A 26,660-nucleotide genomic window follows, 5' to 3' on the forward strand; every position below is an offset into this window, starting at 1 on the left:
TTCAAATTCCCAATAAGGCAATAATAATATAGTGGTACCTTGGGTTAAGAACTTAATTCGGTCTGGAGGTCCGTTCTTAACCTGAAACTGTTTTTAACCTGAAGCACCACTTTAGTTAATGGGGCCTCCTGCTGCCGCTGCGCCACCACTGCATGATTTCTGTTCTCATCCTGAAGCAAAGTTCTTAACCCGAGGTAATATTTCTGGGTTAGCGGAGTCTGTAACCTGAAGCGTATGTAACCTGAAGCGTATGTAACCCGAGGTACCACTGTAATAATAATATCTTGGGCTTCTCTCTGTCAATCACCTTAACCTCTCTTACAGTATAAAATGAGTGTGTATATTGTCCTTGACAGCATAGAGGTCAGGAAAGACATATAACATTGTTATAAGATTTCCGGGTGGAGTTTCTTCCCATGAGTTTCTTCGAAACCTGTGATCATGTATCTGCGAGTTTAGAATCTATGAGGAAACCTACTGAACCAGTCCAACCAGCTGTAAGATAAAGGCCCTAACTGGCTAGTTAAGTACCACCATTTACATGACCAAAAGCGTTGCCCTGTTGCCATAGAGACAAATGGCTGGGCCTTTTCCCACCTCACCTGTCACATCGTCCTAGGATGGAGAACAATAGGATGGGAGGCACTGTGTGAGAGTTTGAGCTGTTGTTGGAAGCTGGAGACACATAAGCTTGTCTTCCTCAGTCCTGGACCCACAGTTGTGGCTTGGAGATCTCCTTGGGAATGTATAGTCATGGGGAGCCAAGATCTACTGTGATTCCCCTCTATTCTATGCTCAGGCTGTATGTATGTATGTATGTATGTATGTATGTATGTATGTATGTGTGTATGTATAAAAGCATCACAGTCTCCATGGACCTTCATTCCATGGAAACCCTGGGTTTGTTCTGGTCCCCCCTGGAGTCTCTAACCACTCAGAGATTGGGGTGCATGCAACAATACAAACAAGCTTCTCAACATCATTTCACCAGCCCATCATGTGAAAACCACTCTTTAGGGCACAGGTGAGCACCCCGTGGCCTGTGCAGGCCTTCCTTGAAGTCTGATGTTGATTCTACCCAGCTCCTTTCCAAAATTGCTCCCTCAACCTGATCTGCCTTCAGTCTGCCACAAGTGGCAGCCCTTCCTTGTAGCTTGATATGGGTCTCCCAGCTCCCCACACATTTAATTTATTTTTTAAAAAAATGGTAGACTGCAGACTTCCATCAGCCAAAGTGCAATATCTTTATTTGTTCCACCTTCTCCAGCTCATGCTTCCCTTGATATTCCCAGCCTTGACAAGAGAGGAATCAGAAACTAATTGCAATAGAAGACAAGCTGCTGATTCATTTACATGTCTAGATCCCTGAGGATCCCAAGAAACTGAGATCAGGAAGGACTGTGTTATACAGCAAAGGGTTGTCAGAGAGATTCAACAAGTGGCGGATATGACCTGTTGAAAGTATTATTTAAAAAGTATCATCCAGGAGCTTATGGTTAAAATACTTATTCAGTACAATATTTCTCTTGGATGTGAGCAGCCCTTTTTGAAGAGGCAGCTTGGGAGTCCTTAGGAAAGTTATCTTAAGAGTCTGAGGGCTTTATAGCAAACAGAACAGTAGGAGTGGGAAACCTCTGGACCCCCAGCTGTTGTTCGACTCCAATTCCCATCACCCTTGAGCATTGGCCATGTTGGCTGGGGCTGATGGGAACTAGTGTCCAAAAGTCACAGCTTTCCCACCATCTTGTGTGTCTTGCCTGGCCCCAGTTTGGTGCCTCTCTCTTCCATTTCTGTGGTGTTTTCTTGAGAGAACTTTCTGATGTGCCGTGTGCCTACATTCCTTCCAGTCCAGACCCTCCAATTGTTCCTGTTTTCCAGGGACAATCCTGCATTTACAGAAGCCATCCCAGTTTCTGATTTGATCCCAGAATGTCCCATGTTTCCCTATTTTCATCAGAGAAATTTTGGAAGGTATGATGTTATCCGCCCTCCGAGCCATCTGAAGGCAGCCCTATATAGGGGAGGTCCTTTTTAAAGTTTAATGTTTTATTATGTTTTTATATATGTTGGAAGCTGCCCAGAGTGCCTGGAGCAACCCAGTCTAATGGTTGGTATATAAATAGCATAATTATTATTATGGAATAGGACATCCCTGTTTTCATTGATGAAATGTTGGAGGGTGTGGTCTACCACCCTTAATGGGCTTACTCTGCATTTATCTATTTACTATTTATGTTTATAATCTACCCTTCAAATACACAATGTGAGACTTGCAATAATATTTATATATATTAAAAAACACCACAAAAACATAAAAAGCTTTCTACATGTGGGAGAAAGGAGCAGCAACCTTTCCTACCACTTGGAGCAGGGCTGGGTAGCGTTTGGCTGTCCAGATGTTGGCGGACTACAACACCCATCACCTCTGACCACCAGCCGTGCTGGCTGAGGCTGATGGGAGTTGGAACTCCACAACACCTGGAAGGTCACAGGTCCCCCAGCCCTGACTTATAGCTATGAAACTGGCTACATTTTAAAGAACTGCTGGAAATCTGATATGTTTCCCATGGCAATATGGCATAAAACAGTGTTCCGGAAGAGAGCCTCAAACATTTTAGCAGAGACAATTCCTAAATTAAGGGCTACTGTATGTGTATGTGAGTGAGGTGAGGTTGGGGGTGAGGCAACTATCTGAATCTTCTCCAAATGCAACTGATGGTCTGATCCATTGATCTGGTGCTGCACTGACTTGGTCTGGGTTTAAATGTGTTTTTTGTTGGTTCATGTTTGAATCCAACAACTGGAGTTAAATGGACTTTCCCCCTCAGCACCTCACAATGACCCTCTGCAAATCATAAAATCGTTGAGTTGGACTAGACGCCAAGAGTCATCTACTCCACCCCCTGCAATGCAGGAATCTTGCCCCAAAGATGATGTATATTCTCTGGATGTGAAAATATTTAATAGTATGAGTTTCTGAAAATTCTGCATTGTTATCCTCATCATTTCAATTTATATCCACACAAGTAGCAGCAGCACTCAATTCGGTCGCCGTCAGTATTTGACAGCACCTGACTTCACTTTAGCAAAATTTAGATTAGCGTCATTAATTGAACCAGGAAAGTTTCCCTTGAACAGGTGAAAAGCTGAACTCAATATATTTCAGATTATGATTTGTGAACTTGTCATATTTCAGGATCAAACCCCCAAGGGAAAGAGCTCCTAATTTTGAAATCTTGCCATTTATTTATCTCAACCTTTGACAACTTGTTGCCCTTCAGCTTGGATTATATGTGCTGGCTGAGGCTCATGGGAATTTCTACCCCAAACATCTAGAGGGCACCAGGTTGGCAAAGGCAGCTTTATTGTTTCAGCCCTAAACTGGACTCAATCCTCTCTGCATCCAGGATTGCAGATGTATTTTGAAATCCAGCATTAATAATAATAATAGCTAAATCGCTGGGTCCCATATCAACAGCTCAGTCTTTTTCATAGCTTTGTGTTTTTGTTGTTAACCCAAAACATATTTTTTCTGACCTCTGTCAAATGCTAAAAAGATAAAATACTGGGAGGGAAAGGAAATGGAAACAGTGGCCCTTTGATCTAAATTATTACTGCTACTATGAAAGATTTCCATAGCATCTAGCTGAACATAAGAAGAGCCCTGCAGGATCAGGCTAAAGGTCCATCTACTCCAGCACCCTATTCTCACAGTGGCCAACACTGGAGGTAGAACATGACCTTACCCTCCATGAAGTTGTCCAATTCTCTTTGGAAGCCATCCAACTTGGTGGCCTTCACTAGAGATAGGGAGAACATATGCATGAGAGCGAATGGGGATGCATTGTTACTCAGCAATGCACAGAATTGGGAGAGGAAGGAAGCAGTCACTCTGGCTGGTTCCTAGCCCAACTGATGCTCAAATGCTAAAAGTTGGAAGAGTTCATCATGGTTTAGGGCTGGGCGATATCTGGTTTTCAACATTGCAATACATCACCAAGTAGACATTGCGATATACGGATATATCCCAATGTCTGAAATAAGGATGGAGCTATGTAGAGGCGTTGGCTGGCTTCACGGTCCCCCCCCCCATTGCGATTTTTGCATAACACACACACCATGATTTGCAATATATTGCCAGATCAAAAACTATGAAGCTGATATCATGATATGGACTTCAAGCCGGTTTTGGGTTATATATTGATATATCGCCCAGCCCTAGAATGGTTATATATAGACCTCCAGGAACTATTCATATCACACTCTGGAAAAGGCAAATTATCTTCATGGATTCCAAGGAAATCTGGCAGTCCATCAGACTATCTTGCCTTAAGACTTGCATTTGTCTGGACACTGGAGGCCAGCTTAGCAGCCCTCTGTCAGCCCCCAAAGCCCATATGAGATAATACAGCCCTCTGAAAACAATCTGATACTGTAGACTGATACAGGTGGAGCATAGGAGAGAGCAGTGCCCCTTGACCATGAGAGAAAACTTATTTGGCGAGCTAAAGAATGACTCAAGGTAAACACCATCGAGAAAGATGGGTACAAAATGGCTGCCATTGTATTGGCACCAAACACAATGTCATGAGCCCACGAAAAGGCTCGCACACAAATGGAACTCGACTTTGCTTTCTCAGTGCAGAACTGTCTTAGGATACACATTAAGCATAACACAGAAGAACTTTGCCTTGTAAAATGGCTGCAAGTTCCAGCTACCCCAAGTCATGTGCTACAAGGCGTCTGCCAGGAAAGCAAGGTTAAAAAAAATACGAAGGAGAAGTGTGCAAATAAGGGCATGCTTCCAATAAGCAAAGTGTGTTATGCAAAAGCATTTACCATGTGAACTGCAAAACTGGTGGTTTCAAAGCATGTGTAGGCAGAAGCCTAATTCGAGTGGGGGAAGTTGTATGAAAAGACAAGGGCCAAATGTATTTGGGCAGGACTGAAACAGCAAGGGGGAAAGGAAGGAGGTTGAACACCATCTCTTCTCCTTTCATTCAAAGGAGCAACCCAGCCAGCAACAAGGACAGGAAGACTGACCCCCCCAAGCCTGCAGCATCCCCCTTTGTAGGATGTTGGCTCTGACGCCCTTCAACTTTCACAGCAGTGTCTCTGTTCCCATCTTTCACTGGGCTCTCACTGTGGTCATGATCATGGTCGTGGTCGTGGTCATGGTCGTGGTCATGGTCGTGGTCATGGTCATGATCATGGTCGTCACGACTACTTGAAGGTGGGCTCACAGCAACGGAACGGATTGGCTTGCCAACCGTGGAAGGGGCTGGCGCGCTGTTGCGAGTGTATGCGAAAGTTGTGGTGGTGGTGGTGGCAGTGGTGGCAGCCACAGTGGCGTTGGTACCTTGCCCGGGCATGACTGCAAGTCGTGGGATCTTGGGAGCGAAGTAAGTTTTGTTGGAGAGGTCAACATTGCAGAGGCTTCCAGAGCAACAGGAACCCATGACGGTGATAGCTGGGCTACCTTTCGTGACCTTGGTGCAGTCCTCATCTTGGACACAGCCCTTGAGGGGCCTGGTCAGTGAGAAGTTGCCTGGAAAAGATTGCTATGTTACTATGTTATTCATTTTGGGAGTTTTTTTAATATTGTAAACCACCCTGTTTTCCGTAGATGAAGGGTGGCATAGAACCTCAATAAATAAATAAAAATAATGGCAGCATGAAGAGGGATAACTGATCTCTTTTGCACATGCTTGATTCAGCCCAAATCTATCCAGTCCAGTGTCAAACACATCATGAGGTCTGACCCTCTTACTCCAGTGTTTTTCTCTCACCCCAAAAACAAGAGGCATCAGTCAAGTCCTCCCTTGCTCTGGGGTACAACATACCCCTTAAACCAGCAAAATCAAGAAGATTGCTTACAGGTAAGAAACTCCAGCACTTGAGAGTTTTATGGAAACCCTCTTACAGAAACTCCCAGGCTACTAGATGCATTTTATCCCTTTTTAAAAACTCATTTCAGATAGGAATAATGCACCCACTCCTTCCAGGGTGGCTAGATATTGTACGGCTGCATGTAAAACTTGCCAGGGACTAATTCTAGCAAAGTCATAATTTTGCTTTTGATGCCTAGTGTTCTATTACATGATGCAGTTCCTAGTAATTGTATTGTTATTGTCCCGTTTTGTTTTGTTAGGTACTATTTTTATAGTTTCATTTTTGAATACTGCTGGTCCTTGACTGTCACAAAGAGATTGATCGATCAAAGCTCCAGCATCTGACCTGCCAAATTTCACCAGGCCCATGCAAATGCACAAAGGACCCAGATTCAATGATAGCTAGATTAGATCCCCGACGGAGCCCTTACCTGCTTTCATTGTGACATTTCCATGGAAACAGCCCCGGAAAGAGTCATAACATTTGACTGTGGTAGAGTTGTCCAGTGAACACTCATTGCCGTAACAGCTGTAACATTCCACGCCATTCGCAACCCTGGCACTCTCGTTACCTAGAAGCAACCAAGGATGCATATACATATATTTTAAAAGCAACAGGCACTAGCATGGATGAAACACCTGGCTGCATACTGTAAATCAAACTTTGCCAACCTGGGACTACAACTCCCATCTGCTCCAGCCAGCGCTGGCCTAGCTATTCCAACAATTGAATCCTTGCTGGATCCAGGAATCAGGAATCAGGCATACAGCCTAACCCCAGCGGTGTAGTTAGCCGCTCAGGTGCCCATAGTGTTGCATGTGCCCTCTGCCCGGGGGCGGGGCAAGCCACCCATTGGGTGGGGCGAGCTGAGGCAGGGCACACTGCATCGAGCCTCGCCACTGCCCGCCCCGCCCCCAGCTGCAGGGTGGCTGAGGGAGAGGAGGCGAGTGGATGCAAGCCCCATGCTGCCATTTTGGGCAGCGTGGAGCCTGCAGGTGCCCGAGCCACTGTGTCACTCCCACGAGAGATCCGTGGCTTGGGCACGCTGCAGGCCCCACAGTAAATGCTGCCCCCTGTGGTGTGGCACCCAGTGTCTTTGCTCTTGATTCCAGCAACAGTGGTGTAGCGTGGGTTGTCAGCACCCGGGGCAAGGCAAGTAATTTGCGCCCCCTAACCTGTGGATTTGCGCCCCCTAACCCGTGGATTTGCACCCCCGGTGTGGCCGGCCCCCCCTGCACCCCCCCACGCTACGCCACTGTCCTGCAATATAGTTTGTTGTTCTGTTCTGCATTCATTTTGGGCTGACTGCTTCTCTGAATTAACCTGACAGCTAAAAATGCCACAGACTCACATAGCTCATAGCCATTTTGTCACCCCCTCAGTGATGACACCAAGGGCGGTCCGCACCCACCGCACCTCCCTTCCTACGCCACTGCCTAACCTCCCCTCCCCAAACTCACAACAGTATTCTGACTCAACTCCTTGTCCCAACAGGATGAGAAGGTATAAGCTCCATTTCTCATCCAAAGGAGGACCTTCATTCCTGCATGGGGCTCAGATTCTCACCGATGGGTTCCAGCTCCAGGTTTTTGATGTCCAGTTTGGTGTTGCAGTGGCTGCTGTTGCACTGGTGCAGCTGAGAGAAGGCCAGAATGCCATGCACATCTACTGCTTTGTCGTTGGTACCTGGCATGCCCAACCCACAGCCTTTTTCACCAACCGAGAACTTCCCATGGCCTGCAAACGGGACAAGCAGAGGTTATACAGGGAGACAACAAAGAGGCACTTCCCAAAGGCTGATCTACTCAGAGGGCTAAACTGCACATTTCAAGGGAGCAAAAGGCAGGACTCTGCAACCTTGGGTGTCCAGCTGAACCAATTACTCAAATCTGAGCCAGTAGTTAGTAGTTCAGATTTCACTCCAACAGCTTCTCCCTGGAAGGTGTGAAATAGCTCGGTTCCTTTGAGCATGGAGCAATTACAACCAGCACCTCCTGTCCAACTTGGAACAGAGGAAAGGGACTGGAGTGCAGAACTTTTCTGGCGCTTCTCCTTTTGTGGAAGATAGAGATATCATCCTTGACCATCGCCATGCTGTTGGGGTTGATGGGATCTGAGGTCCAACAGCAGGAAGGTCACAAATTTCCCCGACCCTGGTTTAGAGACTGAAGATGATGGGCTGCCTACTCACTCCATTCCACAGCTGCCACCGTTTCCACGCAGACGTGGGTAGATGCCGGGCACTCCACTTTCTTCATATTCTCTGCATTGCATCCACCATCGCCCAAGTCGACGCAGCTGTGGCACTCCAGTGCCAGGGCATCTGTAAAGGAGAGGGCAGGGAGGGGGAAGATGCACAAAAAGAAAAGTAGATTTACAATTCTCCTGTAGCAGAACTAGTATGTCTCTTAGACTGAGAGGATTAACAAGCAAAAAAAAAAAAAAAGGTGTCATTTGATTTTCTCAATGGAAAACAAGATTGGCCCAGGTCATTGGCCCATCAAGTCCAGCATCCTGTTTTCACAGTGGCCTACCACATGCAGGACCCAAGAAACACAGCACTCTCCTTCTCCTATGGTTTCCAGCAAGTTGTATTCAGAGGCATTACTGCCCCCACAACAAAAATACCGCATTTTTTGCACCATAACACTCACTTTTTTCCTCCTAGAAAGCAAGGGGAAATGTCTGTGCATGTTATGGAGCGAATGCCTTCGGGTGGCAGGGGGAATTTGCTGCAGTCGTGAGCAGAGGATCCATGGTTCCCCTTCCTTCCCTCCTCCGTGGTTACAAAGCATGGATCCACATGGATCCTCAGGATTTTTGCATTGGGCTACTCCAAACTCACTGTCAGATCACATGTCTGTGGCCACAGCATGAACCACAAAAATCATATATCCACTATTTCGTTTAGAATATTTTTTTTCTTGTTTTCCTCCTCTAAAAACTACGTGCGTGTTATGGTCTGGTGCGTGTTATAGAGCGAAAAATACGGTAATTGATATCAAGCATTTCTGAAGAAATGATGTTTGATGAAAGAGATGGTTGTGAGATAACATTGCAAAAGCACAAAACGATCCCTCCTTTGGCCAATGTAATGCTTAATTTTTTTAATATTAAAAAACACACCTCCAGCTCTGTTGATATCGGTTTCCCACACTACAAAAACATGTTTTTACAATTTGCAGAATGACTGGTGTTAAAAGAGCGGGACCCTTTACGCTGACATCTGACAACTTTCATATGTTCTGCCGGAAGACATTTGGCAAGAATCTCTGAAACAGATCAGATATATGGCTAGCTATAAAACTCAAGTACTCCCAAAACGTTGTAAGTTGTAAGACGTACTATGTACTTTAGCAATATTATTTATTAGGTAAAGGTACCCCTGACCCGTAGGTCCAGTCATGAACAACTCTGGGGTTGCGCGCTCATCTTGCTCTATAGGCCAAGGGAGCCGGCGTTTGTCTGGTCATGTGGCCAAGCATGACTAAGCCACTTCTGGCGAACCAGAGCAGTGCACGGAAACACAGTTTACCTTCCCGCCGGAGCGGTACCTATTTATCTACTTGCACTTTGACATGCTTTAGACCTGCTAGGTGGGCAGGAGCTGGGACTGAACAACGAGAGCTCACCCCGTTGTGGGGATTCGAACCAGCGACCTTCTGATCCCTAGGCTCTGTGGTTTAGACCACAGTGCCACCCACTGTCCCTAATATTATTTATTATTTATTAGTTCTGTGTAATAAAGAAGTGAGGAAAGTACAGCTCCAAGTGTATAATTAATCGATCTGTTCCTGTTTTAATACCAAACAGAATTGGACACTGATACAAATGATTGAAGGAACATCTGGAGCCGAGCTTTTAAGATCTGATACAAAGCATTTGGGGTGGGGGTGGGGAAGCATGCAGCACAGTCCTCTGCGCAACTCTGCCATCTTAGAACATGCACACATGGTGGAACAGGACTTCATTGTTGCTGTGACTGGGTCGCAATGTGCCCAAAAGGCACCAGCCTGAACCTTTCTCCCTGACGCCTTGTTTTCTGTGTCCTGGAAGAGTCGATTTCAAACTTGCAAACCTCAGCATACCACACTGCCCTCTGCAGTCTGAAGTGGTACAGGACAGGGAACATCTTACCACTTTACGGAACAAATAAACTAGCTCGTGTCTCTCCCAGTGGGCAAATTCCAGTGACAGTAATAGGGAGGCCAAAGGGGGACTGACAATAATCTTAATGGATTTTTTTTTTTTAATCATAGAGAATTTCATCTAGCACGGTTTGCAGATGGTTTTAAATATCTTATTTTGTTTCGTTGGTGAGGGTTTTGACAACCTGTGCTGCTTTTGTTCATTTTATATATTGGAAGGCACAATCCAATACTCCAGGGATGAGGAACCTGTGGCCTTCCAGATGTTGCTGGACTACAGCTGCCATCATCCCTGATCACTGGCCATTCTGGCTGGGGCTGATGGGAGTTGGAGTCCAGCAACATTTCCTGTATTCCCTGCTATACCCACTGGCCCAGGGGTAAGGTCCATTGTACTCAATGGGATTTACCTGTGAGCAGACATGTTGCCCTTGGAACTGTTTTGCTTTGCTTTATCTCATGTGAGGAACAACAACAACAACTTGATTTCTGCAGCACCCTGTGTCACAGGGAAGGCTAGGGCAGTGATGAACATGCACTAATATGATAAAGAGGCAGCATAACAAATTGTACTCATTCTTTTGTTTATTCTGTGGTTTCTTCTCATGAGCTGCCTCTGGAAACTGAGTTTATTGGCTCTGATAATAAACAGAGATCGGGAATTATTTTCTGCATAGCAGCTCTGTTTGTTTACCAAGCTGCAACCATGTTGAGAATTCTGCTAGAGGATTCTCTGATACTGCTAGCTCAGAGGTAGCCAAATGTCATCCCGATGTTTTGGACTACGATTCCCCCCATCCCTGCCCACTGAGTTGACGGCTGGGGCTGATGGGAACTGGGGCACTAGGAGGGCCCCAGGTCAGCTTGCCCTGCCCTAAGCCTTTCGGCGGAACAACAGTTCCCTGGGAATATTATTATTATTATAATAATAATTTATTATTTGTACCCCGCCCATCTGGCTGGGTTTACCCAGCCACTCTGGGCGGCTTCCATAGAAACCAAAAAACACTAAAATGTCACACATTAAAAACTTCCCTGGGAAAGGAAAATGGCCGATAAACAAACCAAGCCTGTGCTGACCTTTGTGCCCTGTGTGGACTTTCCTTTTCTCCCCCCCACCCCTCTCTCTGGACAGGGCACTAACACCAGGCAAGGAATGTGCAGCTGAGCAAAGTGCAGATTTCGGTTCCACGTCATGGGTGGCGCCAGCAGTCTGCCAGGTCAGGCACATGCTCAGGCCCGCAAAAGTGTGTCACTGTGCTGCCTTTGTGTGCATACTTCCTCAACCTAAAATCTGAGGAGGGTTTTTTTTTTTTTAAGTGTCATTTCACTTTATGCCTCATTCTCCTGTGCTTTTGCCCCTTTGTCAGTCTCGGCTCTGCCTGACCATGCCCACCCTGCAAAGACCACCAGCAAATTGATCCTGCCTGCATTGCATTGCACTCATCTTCCCTATCCACTCCCTTCTCCCAGCTCCTTCTTCCTTGTCTTTCCTCCATCCCTCTTCCTGCAGGGCCGTGTCTGCTCCGGTTCTGAGAAGACCCCACCCTAGGGTGGGGCTAATATTAATAGAGACGCTCCCAGCTGTGTAAGAGCACCCCAGGGCCTGCCCGGATAGCTTTCAGTCACAAGTTCCACTGCACTCTCTGTTCTCCCCATGGCAGCCACGGCTGCTCCTCCAAACCTCCAGGCCTTCTGGAAGGATATGAAATATGCAGGCCTTCCAAGTATCCCCATTTTCCAGGGACAATCTGAGATTTATAGAAGCCACCCCGGTTTCTAATTTGATCCTGGAATGTCCCGCTTTTCCTTAAGACATCCCTATTTTTATCAGAAAATTTTTGGAGGGTATGGAGTTATGAGTCCCTCAAACCAAGGAGATACAACCTTTAGAAGAAATCTGATATTGTGTGTGTGTGTGTGTGTGTGTGTGTGTGTGTGTGTATTCAGTTATTTTTTTCTATTATCATAGGAGAAATGTTGGAGGGTATGAATATGGGGTAGCTTGTCTTTGAAGGGGCACATTCCCAAACTGACAGCTCCAACCAATTGCAACTATCCCCTCAGGAGACACTCCTCACTGGCTGTGGCTTTGAATCCTCCTTTAGTGTTTTTGCCTGGCCGGAAGGTGCTTTTGAACTCTTTGGTTGCCTGGATGGAGGACAAAGAGGCATGTGCTGAGAGCATCCGCAGAAACTGGTCCACTGCCCAAAGGTTAAATTATCATTTGTTGCTCTGCCCACTTCTGCTTCTTGCAGACCCGCCCATCCTGGCATGTGGCTAGAAGGTTGCCTGGAAGGGAATGCAGCTGTTGGGCTGGGAAAAATTCCCCAGCTCCTGGTTTACTGGGCAGCTGGGTGTGTGTTGCAAAGCATAATACCAGTGAGACTTGAATAATCCACCACTGTAATTCTCCCAGAGGCAAATTAAGCCCTGAGAGCAAAAGCCACTGTTTTCCTCTCTCTCTGAAAGCCAGGCTAAACATGCAGCTTTCCAGTTTTGTGGGACACCCTTTTTTTTTGAGGGGGGGGGGAGAAGAAGAAGAAGAAGAAGAAGAAGAAGAAGAAGAAGAAGAAGAAGAGCTGGAGGAAGAGTGGGTTAAGCAACTCCTCCTCTTACTGCTTCTCCATGCAAAAACTCCCCCTTCTGAAGCAGGTTTTGTTTACAACAAGCAAAATCAACTATCAGTCAAATGATATTGACCCTTAGTAAAACAACAAATAAATTAAAAATTGAGCGAGAAGAAACAGTTAGCCTCAAATGGCAACACCAAACTTTCTGCTCATTAAATGCCCAGTCAAATAAAACTCTTAGGCTGGCGCCTGAAACTCATCAGATTAGACACCAGGTAGGAAGCCCCCGGGGGAGAGCATGCAGACAGGTTTCTTTGTAATGGATAGTGAAGAGCCAGTGCAGAGAAGTGGTTAGAGTGTTGTGCTGGGGCTTCAGAGAACAGAGTTCCAATCCCCCCTCAGCCATGAAGCTCACTGGGTGACCTTGGGCCAATCACTCCCTCCCACCCTAGCCTACCCCCACAGGGTTGTTGTGAGGAGAAAACTATGTATGCTACCTGGAGCTCCTTGGAGGAAAGGTGGGGTATAAATGCAACAGATAAATACATGTTTGGCCCCATTTAATGCCAGTGAGATTGGGCAGCTGCTGAGAACCCACATTGCAGCAGGAAGGCCACTGGCAAAATGCTTCTGGACTCCCTCCTCCTCCTCTTCCTCCTCACCATAGTGACCTGATTTGTCACCTGCCTCTCACTCAGGCCCAGAGGTCAAGAGCAAGCAAGGGGTGAGGAAGAAGGGATGCAGTTGCCACTGCCTGGCGGCTCATTGGCTCTACTTGGCAAGCAAACAGTTGGCAGCAGTGAGGAGGTAGAGAAGCCACAGCAGCTGGCAACAGTGAGTCTGTAGACATGCAAACTCTGTGTGGCCCATGGAAGGTTCCTTTTACAAGTCCGCCTCTTGGGGACAAAACCCCTGGAACTATCAATAAAAATGCTGCTTTCATTTTTTATTTACAAATAATCTATTCAAACAGGCCACAGGCGTAATTATAGACTTCCTTCTTGACCTTGACTTTTTCTCTTTGACATTTAAACAGAAGAGGACAGGCTGGGTTTGACCATGAGTGGCCTAAGCTGAAAGCTGTCCTCAGCTGTCTCTCTCTGTGTGGCACTCAATACAAATGGCCAAGCTGTAACTTATTGAGGGGCAGGGCAGGTCCTTTCATGAGGGAAGCTGCAACAGTTGCCTCGGGTGGCAAGTACAGTGGTACCTCGGGTTAAGAACTTAATTCATTCTGGAGGTCCATTCTTAACCTGAAACTGTTCTTAACCTGAGGTACCACTTTAGCTAATGGGGCCTCCCACTGCCACCACGCCACCACCGTGCATTTGTTGTTCACATCCTGAAGCAAAGTTCTTAACCTGAGGTACTATTTCTGGGTTAGCGGAGTCTGTAACCTGAAGCGTCTGTAACCTGAAGCGTACCACTGTATCTGAACTGGCACCCCACCCCAGGACCTCCCAATTGCTTGCATCATTGACTTCCGGGCACTGGTGCCCCTGCCCTCCACCAGTGTCTGTGCTGCCATTGTGGTTTTTTTCAATGGTCGCTATAAACACTCTTTAAACATAGGGAGGGGGAAAGCCTCAAGTACCATGTAAACATTGGAAGGGCACAAAATGGCTCCCAGCCACCTTGCCCAGAATGCCTCACACTGTGGAAGGACCCCCATGGCCCTTCTTGAGGGAGGGAAGAAGCAGCATTGGTTCTTTTGTGATGGCAAAAGCAGGGGAGGGGAGGAAAAGGAGGGGAATAGGGCAGAGACAGAGGTAGTGCAATGCCTTGTTGGGAGCTGTAGCTTCTGCTGTCTGCCCATGAGGTGAGGAGAATCTTGGCAGGCTTTCGCTCCTCCAGATGTTTTGTGGTAAAATTCTCCTCACACATGGATGGACACTACAGATGTTCAGCGCCCTTTTAGGATTGTTAGGTCCAGCCTGATAAGCTCACGTATTTCCTCCCTTTCATTTGTATCCTGCTTTTCTTCCATCATGGAACCCAAAGTGGCAGACATGTTGTTTCTGAGGCAGACTCCTATCCATAGCTGTCAACGTTTCTCTTTTTAAAAGGGAAGTTTCCTTATTCTGAATAGGATTCCCCGTAAGAAAGGGGGAAAGTTGACAGCTATGCTCCCATCCAGGCCCTGACCAGAGGCAGACCTGCATAGTTCCAGCAAGGTGGTGGCCTTAGGTGCCTTCAGACCGTACACTGGAACAAGTCTGCGCTTGTTTCATGGCTTCCTGCTTTCGCCACACCTCTTGGCGTTCCCAAAGATGTGATGAGGATAAAATGAAACCCTTGGATGGATTCACAACCAGCCCCGATGGGCCTTTGTGATGGGTTGGGAAAAGAAACCTAAGCCAATCGTCTCCATATTGTGCCCTCGGTCAGGGCTGTTTAATTACCAGCCTTACGTTCCACCCTTCTTTTAAGAAGCTCATGGTGACAGACATGAGGCAATCCTCCCAGTTTATCCTCACAGCAACCCTGTGAGGTCGGTTAGGCAGAGAAATTGTGATAAGGCGAGGAACTTGTGGATGTTGTTGAACTCTATCTCCCATCATCCCTGAGATTGACTGAGATGGCTGAGGCTGATGGGAGCTGGGAGTCCCAAAACATTTGAGGGCAAGGGACTGGTTCCCTGCCCTTGGCCTAATGCCTCACAACAAGCTTAAGAGCTAGGAGAGATCTGAACCCAGGTCTACCAAGTCAAACTTCAGTAGCCACTTACATACCATCCTTGAGAGCAGACAACAACTTCTCCTACATCAAGAAAAGGTTGCATAAGACTTGCCAAGGGTAATTATGGCCCAGACCAGAGCCATAATTAAGGATACAAGTTCTCCTGTGAGGTGGTTAGACTCATTGGTGGCTAACATTTTGAGAGGTTAAAAAGGTGCTCCCAGTTCATAAGGCCACATGCTTTTATTTTAACAAGTAAATTGTGTTAATGTGGCTGTGGGCTGCAAGCTCCATCTTGTGTGTCCTTCAGTGGTGTAGTGTTAAATGATGAAGTGCAACAACCTTATTATTCTCATCAAGTTTTCATGACAGAGTAAAAAAAATGGAGCAGAGAAGCTTTATACAGAGTGGGACCATTGGTCCATTTAGCTCAGCATTGTCCACACAGGCTGGCAGCATCCCTCCAGATTTTCTCTCCCAGACCTACTTGGAGATGCCATAAAATGAACCCAGGAACCTCCTGCATGCAAAACAGATGCTCTACCACTAAGCCACAGTCCTTCCCTGATGCAGGTCTTGATCCATGACAGATAGGTTGGTATAGATGTGTGTGTGCATGTTGCATACACAGCAACAGCATAATGTCCAGTGGATTATTATGCATAGTCTTCACAGAGTAAGACTACATAGGTTTGACTTGTAAAACACAATAAGCGTCCACAAAAGACCTCTATTCAGCTGCAATGAAGTGTTTAGCTCATGCTCAAAGCAATGAAACTGCTAGCACGATTTAAGAACCCCACAGAAAATAAAAGAAATATCTGTTTGAATCTCGTTCTCTGACTTCCTCTGTTCTAATCTGTCACAAACAACTTGAAAGCCTTGTTATCGCCTCATTCACTTGTTGGAGCAAGGAAAGTCCCTAGGTTACTCTGGTACTCAGGTGACAGGTGCCATCATCACTCCTGCTCTGAAAAAAGTCCCAGATCTGTGCTTCCCTGCACCCCCCGCCATTACTGGAGGCATTATCTTCCTAAACAGGAAATGCGTCGTCTAAGATAAAGCTTTCAGTGTCGCATGTATGCGTTATCTAAACACAAGGTGTGCTTTATCTTTAGATTGCCATGATTACTACATGCTATACCATGATTACTATTAGCTGCCTCCTCTGATTACCAGTTTCAGGAAGCTACTGGAGGGGCAACTGCTCAGTTTCTGCTTGCCAGTTTCTCACAAGTATCTGGGTGGCCACTGAGGCCAGGATGCTAGACTACATGGGCCATTGGCCTGATTCCCTCAGGCTTTTTATATTATTGATGCAGTGTTTATCAATGAATCAACTGAGTCATATGATTATTCAGCTGAAATCTGGAGGGTTTCTTTAGTCCTCTGCTAGGATTTAGGCATGTAAATAGGCGTATGTGATGTACAAATGCAGGCAATGCACATTCATGTCCCTCAATCGCATCTTCCATAATACAGGCGATAGGCTCTTTCTCCTTCTCATGCCAGACACTCTGCTATTGACATTTTCAATTCCTGTTTCCCTCCACAGAGATCATGATGAAACATATACTTTTCACAGATCCTACAAGAGAGACCCTACCTGACTTCATCATCCCGGGCCCCCCATTCTACAGCATTGCCACCCATCCAGGCCCACCCCAGATTCTATGGGGTTCCATGTTGGCATGATCCTGTTGTCGCAGCCAAACGAATGAGTCTTCTATCACCCCTACCTTTCATGAAGAACGTCACCGCCACTAGAAAGACAGATGCATGGAGGAGAAAGTGAGTGCCCATTGCTCTGCTCGGTAAGTCCTCCAGGCCTCAACTCTTCCCCACCTGTGCTGGGTGCGTCTTGCTGCCGTCAATGTCTGAAAGATGAAGCTAAGACATTAAATATGAGCAGACAGCTTGGGCGGGGCGTCTCAGGCTCCCCCATGAGACACACCTCCTCTAAGCTGCGTTGCTCAGTATTTCGATGATGGCCCAAAGCATCTCCACTCCACCCCGCCCTCCGCCCTCCTTTCTTCATGTTTCCTCTCCAGGCCCAAGGCCCATCACTTCCCTTCCTCAGCATTTTAAGGCCGGTTATTGGGAAGGTGTCTCCATCGGGGAAACCTGAAGAGCCAGTTGTGGGATATCTTTTGATGCTGTTAGCCCAGGGCTTCGAGGCAGGGGAAGATAATTGTGGGCAAGTCTGGGCAGTGAGCGGGACCTGGAGAAAGCACCGCTCTTGCAGAGGTTACAGAAGATGCTGTCGTAAGGCTACCCAGATTTCCTTGAGTGGTACAGCATTGGGAGAGGGGGGTGGTTGGAAGGTCTGTGTGCTGGGCCCGGTGGTAACCCGTGTAACGCGATCCAGGTCCGGTCCCAAATCCAAGGGTTCCGCGAGGAGTCAGTCCGACAGGGCCAAGGTAGGACACGAGGCAGGAAACCAGGCAAGGTCAGGCACAGGATCACAGGCAGGTTCTGGCAAACAGCAACATTGCTCCCGCAACCTGGGGCGGGGTCCAGCAGCCTTTTATCTCTGTCGGGGTAACGGCTGGTCCTGGTCCCCCGGTGACTCACCTCCATGTCTTGCCCGAAGGCAAGCACTCCTCCTGCGAGTACTCAGGTCTCTCCTTCTCTCAGACCTCAGTCTCTGCAGCTTGGGAGATGTTGGTGGGTTACTAGGCCCAGAGGCCACCTCAGTCTCCCCTGACTCAACTGGTAGTGGAGCAGCTGTAAGTGATTGCCCAGCTGGAGGCAACGAGGTAATCCCCACATCTGGAGCCAGGGCTAGCTCAGGCACTTGACTTGGCCCAGCTGGTGCTTGTTGCAGGGGAACCTGTGCAGACTGGAGCTCTTTAGAATCAGGCCCCAGAATAGGTTCAGATGGGCAAAGGATTCAGTGCGGACTGAGACTCCTCTGGCTCCGAATCCGAACCCGAGTCCCAGGCCATCACAGTCTGCTTCCATTTGTGGCAGGGGCTTCTGATAAGAACATAAGAACCTGCTGGATTAGGCCTATGGCCAGTCTTGTCCAGCATCCTTTTCTCACAGTGGCCAACTTGCAAGCAGGATTCGAGCACAAAAACACACTCTCTCCACACTGCAGCTTCCAGAAACTGGTATTTCAGCTATAGCATACCCTCCAACATTTCTCAGATGAAAATATGGATATCTTATTTAATGATGATGATGATATTGATATACCCTGCCCATCTGACTGAGTTGCCACAGTAACTCTGGGTGGCATCCAACCTATATAAAAAACATAATAAAACATTAAACATTGAAAAAATACTTCCCTATACAGGACTGCCTTCAGATATCTTCTAAAGGTTGTATTACTATTTTATTATTTTATTATATATACCCCGCCCATCTGGCTAGGTTTCTCCAGCCAATCTGAGCAGCTCCCAACAGAATATTAAAAACACAATAAAACATCAAACATTAAAAACTTCCCTAAACAGGGCTGCCTTCAGATGTCTTCTAAAAGTTAGATAGTTGTTTATTTCCTTGACATCTGATGGGAGGGTGTTCCACAGGGCGGGTGTCATTACTGCGAAGGCCCTCTGCCTGGTTTTCTGCCTAGTTACTTATCTCCTTGGCTTGCGGGTTGCATAACTCCATACTCTCCACCATTTCTCCGATGAAAATAGGGATGTCCCAAGAAAAAGCAGGACATTCTGGGATCAAATTAGAAACTGTGACAGCTTCTGAAAATCCAGGAATCAACTCTCCTCAGCTGCTCCCCTGCTCATTCTGAATTTAAGTGATAAAAAGGAGGGAGGGAGATAATGTTGGAAAGGTATAGTTCTGATTTAGGAACAGCTTTATCTGCAGAAGCTGCCTAGTGGAGCTTTTTGTAGTATAAAGAGAAAAGTTTGTCTTCTGCTAATGCCTGTAAATGAAACAGTTTTTTTAGAGGTGCAGCAAAAACCATAGGAAAAATTGGCAACTCCACAATGCAACAAGGTGACTCAGGTGTAGGAGTGGTCCCTTGTTGCTAAGGTGGTCCCTGCTCCACCTCCAGGATTAGTGTGGATAATTCTGCATCATGGAAAGAATGGGGCTGACTGCGTGTGACTCAGCACAGTCAGGAACTGTGATTCAGCACCTAATCTGATTGAGCACCTAACCTGATTCATTGGCCTCCACCTACGACTTTGGAGCATCATGTGACATACCGAACATGCCAGAACACATGCAAACACAGACCATCGCAGCACTCCCCCACGTGGTTGGCTGAACATACGTGATGCATGCCAATCTAGTGTGAGAAATTGGATGTGATGGGTGAACTGGGTGGACAAAATGAAAATGAGAAGATGAGTCAGGACTTCTGGCTTACTTTTTGAGCTCTAGACAAAGGCTGTGTGTGTGTGTGTGTGTGTGTGTGTGTGTGTGTTGTTTAATAGTGGTTTTCACTTTTTACTGCCAAGGCTCTTACGCTTTAACAAGGACTCCTAGCCATGATGGCGATGGTTTGTCTCCATGATTGGTAGCAAGGGGGATGTGGGGTGTGGGGTCCACCCCGGGTGTCATGCCTGGGGTGTGTGTGACCAAATTCCCCTGGGCAAATCGGCGTGGCAGCACTCACCCCCCCAGCGGGTGGATTTTCGGGATTGGCGCGTTCATTGTCGTGAAAATCCGTCCACTGTTTCGCAAATATGGCCAGCGATCAGACTGGCACCCCCCCCCCCGGAGGGTGGCGCTCGCATCCCCGGCAGGCAGTTTTATGCGATCGGGGGTTGGATTTTCATGATTGGCAGGTGGCGCTGGCACCCCCGGCCGGCAGTGCTCACACCCCCAGCTGGCCCCCCCTAAAAATAACCCTCTCTAAAAATAAAAAAATTCCTTCCAGTAGCACCTTAAAGACCTTCCAGTAGCACCTTAAAGACCACCTTCCAGTAGCACCTTAAAGACCAACTAAGTTAGTTCTTGGTATGAGCTTTTGTGTGCATGCACACTTCTTCAGATACACACGAAAGCTCATACCAAGAACTAACTTAGTTGGTCTTTAAGGTGCTACTGGAAGGAATTTTTTTATTTTGACTATGGCAGACCAACACGGCTACCTATCTGCCTCTCTAAAAAGGAAAGCTCAACAACGTTGGTCAACGTTCCCAAAAATTGCAATGTGTGTGGAGGGGGGTGCCAATTATTTTTTTTGCACCTGGTACCACCTGGCCTTGCTACGCCTCGGGGGGGGGGGTGCAGTAGTGCTTCTGAATCCTAGTTGCTGGGAACTACAGGAGCTCTTGCAGTTGGTTCCTGCTTGAAGGTTTCCTGCAGGTATCTGGATGGCCTCTGTGAGAACAGGAAGCTGGGCCTGATGGGTCTTTGTCTTCATGCAGCAGGATCTTCTTATGTTCTCTTGCAGAAGTTTATAAAAATATGTGTTGGGTGGAGAAAACTGATAGAGACTAGTTTTTTTCTCCATCTGTCATAACCCCAGAACTTGTGAACCCTCAGCGAAGCTGAATGTTGGAAGATAAAAGACAGATAAAAGAAAGTGCACAATGCAAAGGAAGCAGTGCTGGCCACATACTTGGGCTGTATCTACACTGATCTGTAAAAACGTTATGAAGTATAACATTATATAACTCTCAATGAAGTTTTCCATTGTCGAAGGCTCGTTGCTCTACAGCACCGTCTGGTGTCACATTTTCATACAGTGGTACCTTGGTTCTCAAACTTAATCCGTTCTGGAAGTCCATTCCAAAACCAAAGCGTTCCAAAACCAAGGCGCACTTTCCCATAGAAAGTAATGCAAAATGGATTAATCCATGGGTAGGCAAACTAAGGCCCAGGGGCCGGATCCAGCCCAATCGCCTTCTAAATCCGGCCTGCGGACGGTCTGGGAATCAGCGTGTTTTTACATGAGTAGAATGTGTGCTTTTATTTAAAATGCATCTCTGGGTTATTTGTGGGGCATAGGAATTCGTTCATCCCCCCCAAAAAAAATATAGTCTGGCCCCCCACAAGGTCTGAGGGACAGTGAACTGGCCCCCTGCTGAAAAAGTTTGCTGACCCCTGGCATTAATCCGTTCTAGACTTTTAAAAACAACCCCTAAAGCAGCAATTTAACATGAATGAGACCATTGATCCATAAAATGAAAGCAATAAACAATGTACTGCAGTCACACAATCAATCAATCAATCAATCAATCAATCAATCAATCTGTAGCTGAACTGGGTTCTACACAGCCACAAAAACAAAACAAAAAGAGCCACAAAAACAAAAACTCAAAATAAATAGCAAAAACAGGCTGACCTCAGCGTAACACTCAAAACAGAAGTGTGGTCCTCAAATCAAAAGCGTAACACTCAAAATGGAGCATGTTTGGCTTCCGACAAAGGTTTGTAAACCAGAACACTTACTTCCAGGTTTGCAGTGTTTGGGTTCCAAGTTGTTTGAGTAACAAGGCGTTTGAGAACCAAGGTACCACTGTAACACATTTTTAATGATATAAACAACCAGTGTAGATCCATCGTTGGGTGGCTTTAAAAGAGGATTGGACAAATTCATTGAGGAGAAGGCTTTCAAGAGTTACTCGTCATAACGACTATGCTCTGTTGCTAATAATAATAATAATAATAATAATAATAATAATAATAATAATAATATTTGTACCCTGCCCATCTGGCTGGGCCTCCTCAGACACTCTGGGCGGCTTCCAACAGAGATTAAAAATACATTAAAATGTCACATATTAAAAACTTCCTTGGACAGGGCTGCCTTCAGAAGTCTTCTAAATGTCAGGTAGTTGATTATCTCTTTGTCATCTGATGGGAGGGTGTTCCACAGGGCAGACACCACTACTGAGAAGGCCCTCTGCCTGGTTCCCTGTAGCTTTGCTTCTCGCAGGGAGGGAACTGCCAGAAGGCTCTTGACACTGGACCTCAGTGTCTGAGCAGAACGATGGGGGTGGAGATGCTCCTTCAGGTATACTGGACCAAGGCTGTTTAGGGCTTTAAAGGTCAACACCAACACATTGAATTGTGCTCAGAAACGTACTGGGAGCCAATGTAGGTCTTTCAGGACTGGTGTTATATGGTCTTGGCGGCCACTCCCAGTCACCAGTCTAGCTGCCACATTCTGGCTGTAGGCAGTAATTCTACAGAAGGAATGCTTCTGAATACTAGTTGCTATTCTGCATACCGGGAAGGCAGAGTGCTCTTGCAAGTTTCCCACATGCATTTGGTAGGCTACTGTAGTACTGTAAGAACAGGATAGTAGACTAGATTGGCTATTGGCCTGATGCAGGAGGATCTTCCTATGCTCCTATGTTCCTCTCCACAGGAGAGGAAGCTATTCAACAGGTGAAGCTGCAATTCCATGCCTGGGACAGGAGCACCTGTGGAATTTCAGCCTATCACAAGACTGTTGACAAAGTACAGTAACTCTGACCCCCTGCTCAACAAGAATCTGTGTTCCCAACAATTCCACAACTCAGTTTTGGGAACTCCAGGATGTAAACTGGAAGAAATTTACATCCTAGTTGCCTAGACAGGTACTGTTGTAATTATAAACCTATCTTTAAATTATTCACTTTAAGAAAAACAGCTGGAGAGGCTTTTTTATTATTGTTACGGGCCCTGCAGTTACCTGGCTGGCAGTTAAATCTGAACTGGTTTGTCTTGCATGTGTCAATGTGTTCCTCTGGGGTTGTGGGTGTGTGGGAGATAGAATGGGCCAAGGCTATAATCCTGTGAACTTTTCCCTGACAGCATATCCAATTAGACTCATTCAAGCTGACTTCTAGGCTAATCTCATGTCCTACTTAACAGAGGCAGGTCGTCTGTTTTGAAGGACTCTCAGAGGACAGTTCTCTGCTTGAAGATTTCCTCTTAAACTGTCCAGTTTAGATCTTATTTAAAGAGAAGGATAGAAAGGAGCAAAAATTATAGATAAGTGTATAGTATTGTGGAAGATATGGGTCCAGTGATAATCCAGTGGCAATCTGGAAATGCCTGACACTGTTGGATAAGCTGAAGAAGCTGAACTTGTATAGATCTGATTACAATTAGGATGGGAAGTCACTGACATCCCTAGGCACACCATGCTCCACACATCATACTGGGTTGTTTTCAAATTTAGACTCCTACTTAGAGTAGGCCCATTGAAGTTGATAGACATGTCTGACTTGGGTCCCTTAATTTCAACAGGTCTACTCTGAGTAGAACTTAGTGGACTACAACCCTTTGCCTGTATGGGCCAATCCCAGCTATGGTGACCTTTTTGAAGGATTTCCAAGCTGGAGGTGGGTTGTGGGGCAGTGAAGATGCCACTATAGCCAGGGGTGGGAGAGTGATTCTCCTACTGGCTTCTGCATCTCATGGGGCCAGGTGGGATCTTGGGAAGGTGTGGGATTGCAGGCCCTTTAAATGGGCTGGCTCTGCCATTGGCCTCTTGCAAGTGCTTCATGGATGATGGAAATGGCACATCAACTATCAGGGACTGGCTGGGTGACAAGGAGTGGTGGGAAGTTTCAGCCAAGGAACTCCCTAGGGAAGCCACAGAGGAAGAAGGGTCAGCCAAGGGGAGGGGTGGTGGGGCACAGAAGACAGATCAGAGGAGGGTGCAAGTCAGGAGGTGAAAGAAACAGGGGGCTTGAGTGAAGAAGAAGAAGAAGAGCCCCAGGCAGGGAACTGGATGCACAGGGCCACACTTTGAGCTCAGGAACTGAAGGAGAGGACAAGGAGGGGCCAGATGGTGCCACAGCTTCACAGCAGCTGCCTGGTCTCTCTGCATTGAGCTCCCTTTCCCCTTTGACTCCAGAGCTTTACATGTAGCTGAAAAGAAAGGTAGACAAGCTTGAGGCCCCCTCCCTCCACCTGCTGGAGTTTGTGCCTGCTTGGAAGACATCTGGAAGAGGAGGGTTAGGAGGAGGAGGAGGTGCCAAGAGCCAGTCTTGGGAACATCTTTACGGAGGCAGCTGTGCCTGAGTGATCTCTGCTGTATGCTAATTTCCTGAACAAAACTGCTGGCTTTACTTCGAGTCACTGAGTCTCCCTTCTGACCTGTGGATGAACCCACTTTCCTGCCAGCCCCTGACATCAACTCAACATTGACCCTTCATCAGTTACCAGTTACCATTTTCCCCATCAGTCAGAGATTAAGGGTTGAGACCAGCAGGGGAACCTGTTGGACAGCTTCTGCAGCACCCAGAAAAGCACTCCTGCTTCCTCTAGCTCCTTCCTCCAACTGTTTTGCATCCAAGGCTATTTCCAGTAACTTGGTGTCTTCCTTCCTTCCTGATGGAAAGGTAATTGTTGTAATTAAGAGTCATTCTATCTGTTATACAAAACAGGAGGAAGTAGACCCAGGCTGAGGAACATTTCCCAGACACATTCCTTTGTGAGCAAACTTCTGGGAGCTGCATTCCAGTGGTGGGTAGGATCAGATGCAGTGGTGGCTGATGGCTATTCAGACTGATAGAACAGAAGACAGGGAGGCCATCGGTAGATGGAGCCAATGAGAGGCAAAGCCAAGCAATTCTATTTTTTCTCTCCTTCTCCTCCTTCTCCCTGCAGAGTTCTACAAGTAGCAACACTGAGCAAGTCTAAGGGAAATGTGCTGCAGAGAGTGCTACTCCCTGGGCTGGTTGTAGGTGGGAAGGCAGGCAGGTGGGGGCTCGTTGAGGCCAGATTGAGGTTGGTAAGCGATTGGTGCATTCTTCCTAATGGACTCGTCTCCATTGGTCAGATGTAAAAGTGGGCAGAACGATAGATGTGAGAGCATCAGTGTACAACCTCCCAATACAGGGTTGACTTCAGGTGTTTTCTAAAAGTTGTATAATTCTTCATCTCCTTGGCATTTGAAGGGAGGGTGTTCCACAGGGAGGGCACCACTACCTAGAAGGGCCCCCTCCTGGTTCCCTCTTAGCAAACATGTTCCCTGCCATTGGCCTTTCCTTTTTCTGCAATGACACTTTTTGAGAAAGGGGAGAGACAGGTGCCAGGAAGGACTTTTTGATGCTGGGGTGAGCCTGTTATGAGCCATTTTTGAAATTGGACAGGATTTGGGCCCTGCCCATGAAGGGTAGTTTTCTGATCTGGGGTAATTCATTTCTGATTTTCTTCCTAGTTCTTAAATTTATCACTCTCACTGCTTAACATGTCAAAATAAAAAAAATCCTTCCAGTAGCACCTTAAAGACCAACTAAGTTAGTTCTTGGTATGAGCTTTCGTGTGCATGCACACTTCTTCAGATACACACACATGCTTAATATGTGTGCTCTTCAGGCACTACTGGTTTATATACTGTCAGAACTGTACCATGTGCTGCAGAAGCAATCCTGGTGTTATTGTGGTGTGTATTTTATTGGTGATTCTTCTGGACTGAAAGGAAATACAAAAATAATATCATATCATATACCGCACTTATACTGCCTTTTTATTTATATAAACTAGGGTTTGCAATTTGATTCTGGCAGGCACATGCAGGCCTTACTTTGTCTCCTTGTAGAGCTTTGTATAGCTACTTCTTTAGTTATAGAATAAGAGAATTACAAGCCTGGTAGATGAAGGGAACGCAGTGGATGTAGCCTACCTTGATTTCAGCAAGGCATTTGACAAGGTGCCCCATGATATTCTTGTAAAGAAGCTGGTAAAATGCGGTCTTGACTATGCTACCACTCAGTGGATTTGTAACTGGCTGACTGACCGAACCCAAAGGGTACTCATCAATGGTTCCTCTTCATCCTGGAGAAGAGTGACTAGTGGGGTGCCACAGGGTTCTGTCTTGGGCCCGGTCTTATTCAACATCTTTATCAACGACTTGGATGATGGACTCAAGGGCATCCTGATCAAATTTGCAGATGACACCAAACTGGGAGGGGTGGCTAACACCCCAGAGGACAGGATCACACTTCAAAACGACCTTGACAGATTAGAGAACTGGGCAAAAACAAACAAGATGAATTTTAACAGGGAGAAATGTAAAGTATTGCACTTGGGCAAAAAAAATGAGAGGCACAAATACAAGATGGGTGACACCTGGCTTGAGAGCAGTACATGTGAAAAGGATCTAGGAGTCTTGGTTGACCACAAACTTGACATGAGCCAACAGTGTGACGCGGCAGCTAAAAAAGCCAATGCAATTCTGGGCTGCATCAATAGGAGTATAGCATCTAGATCAAGGGAAGTAATAGTGCCACTGTATTCTGCTCTGGTCAGATCTCACCTGGAGTACTGTGTCCAGTTCTGGGCACCACAGTTCAAGAAGGACACTGACAAACTGGAACGTGTCCAGAGGAGGGCAACCAAAATGGTCAAAGGCCTGGAAATGATGCCTTATGAGGAACGGCTAAGGGAGCTGGGCATGTTTAGCCTGGAGAAGAGGAGGTTAAGGGGTGATATGATAGCC

The 26,660-nt window shown here is 46.6% G+C and overlaps 1 protein-coding gene across 1 annotated transcript; it reads right to left on the reverse strand.

The window, feature by feature from the left end:
• Positions 1-1,224: 1,224 nt before the first annotated feature.
• Positions 1,225-17,206, reverse strand: LOC309537921 (ly6/PLAUR domain-containing protein 3-like). Its single transcript, XM_082233065.1, has 5 exons — positions 17,032-17,206; positions 8,084-8,215; positions 7,459-7,629; positions 6,323-6,463; positions 1,225-5,548 (listed from the first exon to the last, which is right to left on the reverse strand). The coding sequence occupies exons 1-5, from the start codon at positions 17,093-17,095 to the stop codon at positions 5,001-5,003; spliced, it is 1,056 nt and encodes a 351-aa protein (XP_082089191.1). The 5' UTR covers positions 17,096-17,206; the 3' UTR covers positions 1,225-5,000.
• Between the last annotated feature and the right edge of the window lie 9,454 nt (positions 17,207-26,660).

This window comes from Podarcis vaucheri, assembly GCF_965113315.1.
Source record: "Podarcis vaucheri genome assembly, chromosome: 7".
NCBI lineage: Eukaryota > Metazoa > Chordata > Lepidosauria > Squamata > Lacertidae > Podarcis > Podarcis vaucheri.

Coding starts and splice junctions, on each gene's coding strand:
- LOC309537921 (XM_082233065.1), bottom strand. CDS start 17,095: ATGGGCACTCACTTTCTCCTCCATGCATCTGTCTTTCTAGTGGCGGTG. Junction 6,464..7,458: donor CCTGGAGCTGGAACCCATCG/GTGAGAATCTGA, acceptor GGTTGCTTCTAG/GTAACGAGAGTGCCAGGGTT. Junction 5,549..6,322: donor AAATGTCACAATGAAAGCAG/GTAAGGGCTCCG, acceptor AATCTTTTCCAG/GCAACTTCTCACTGACCAGG.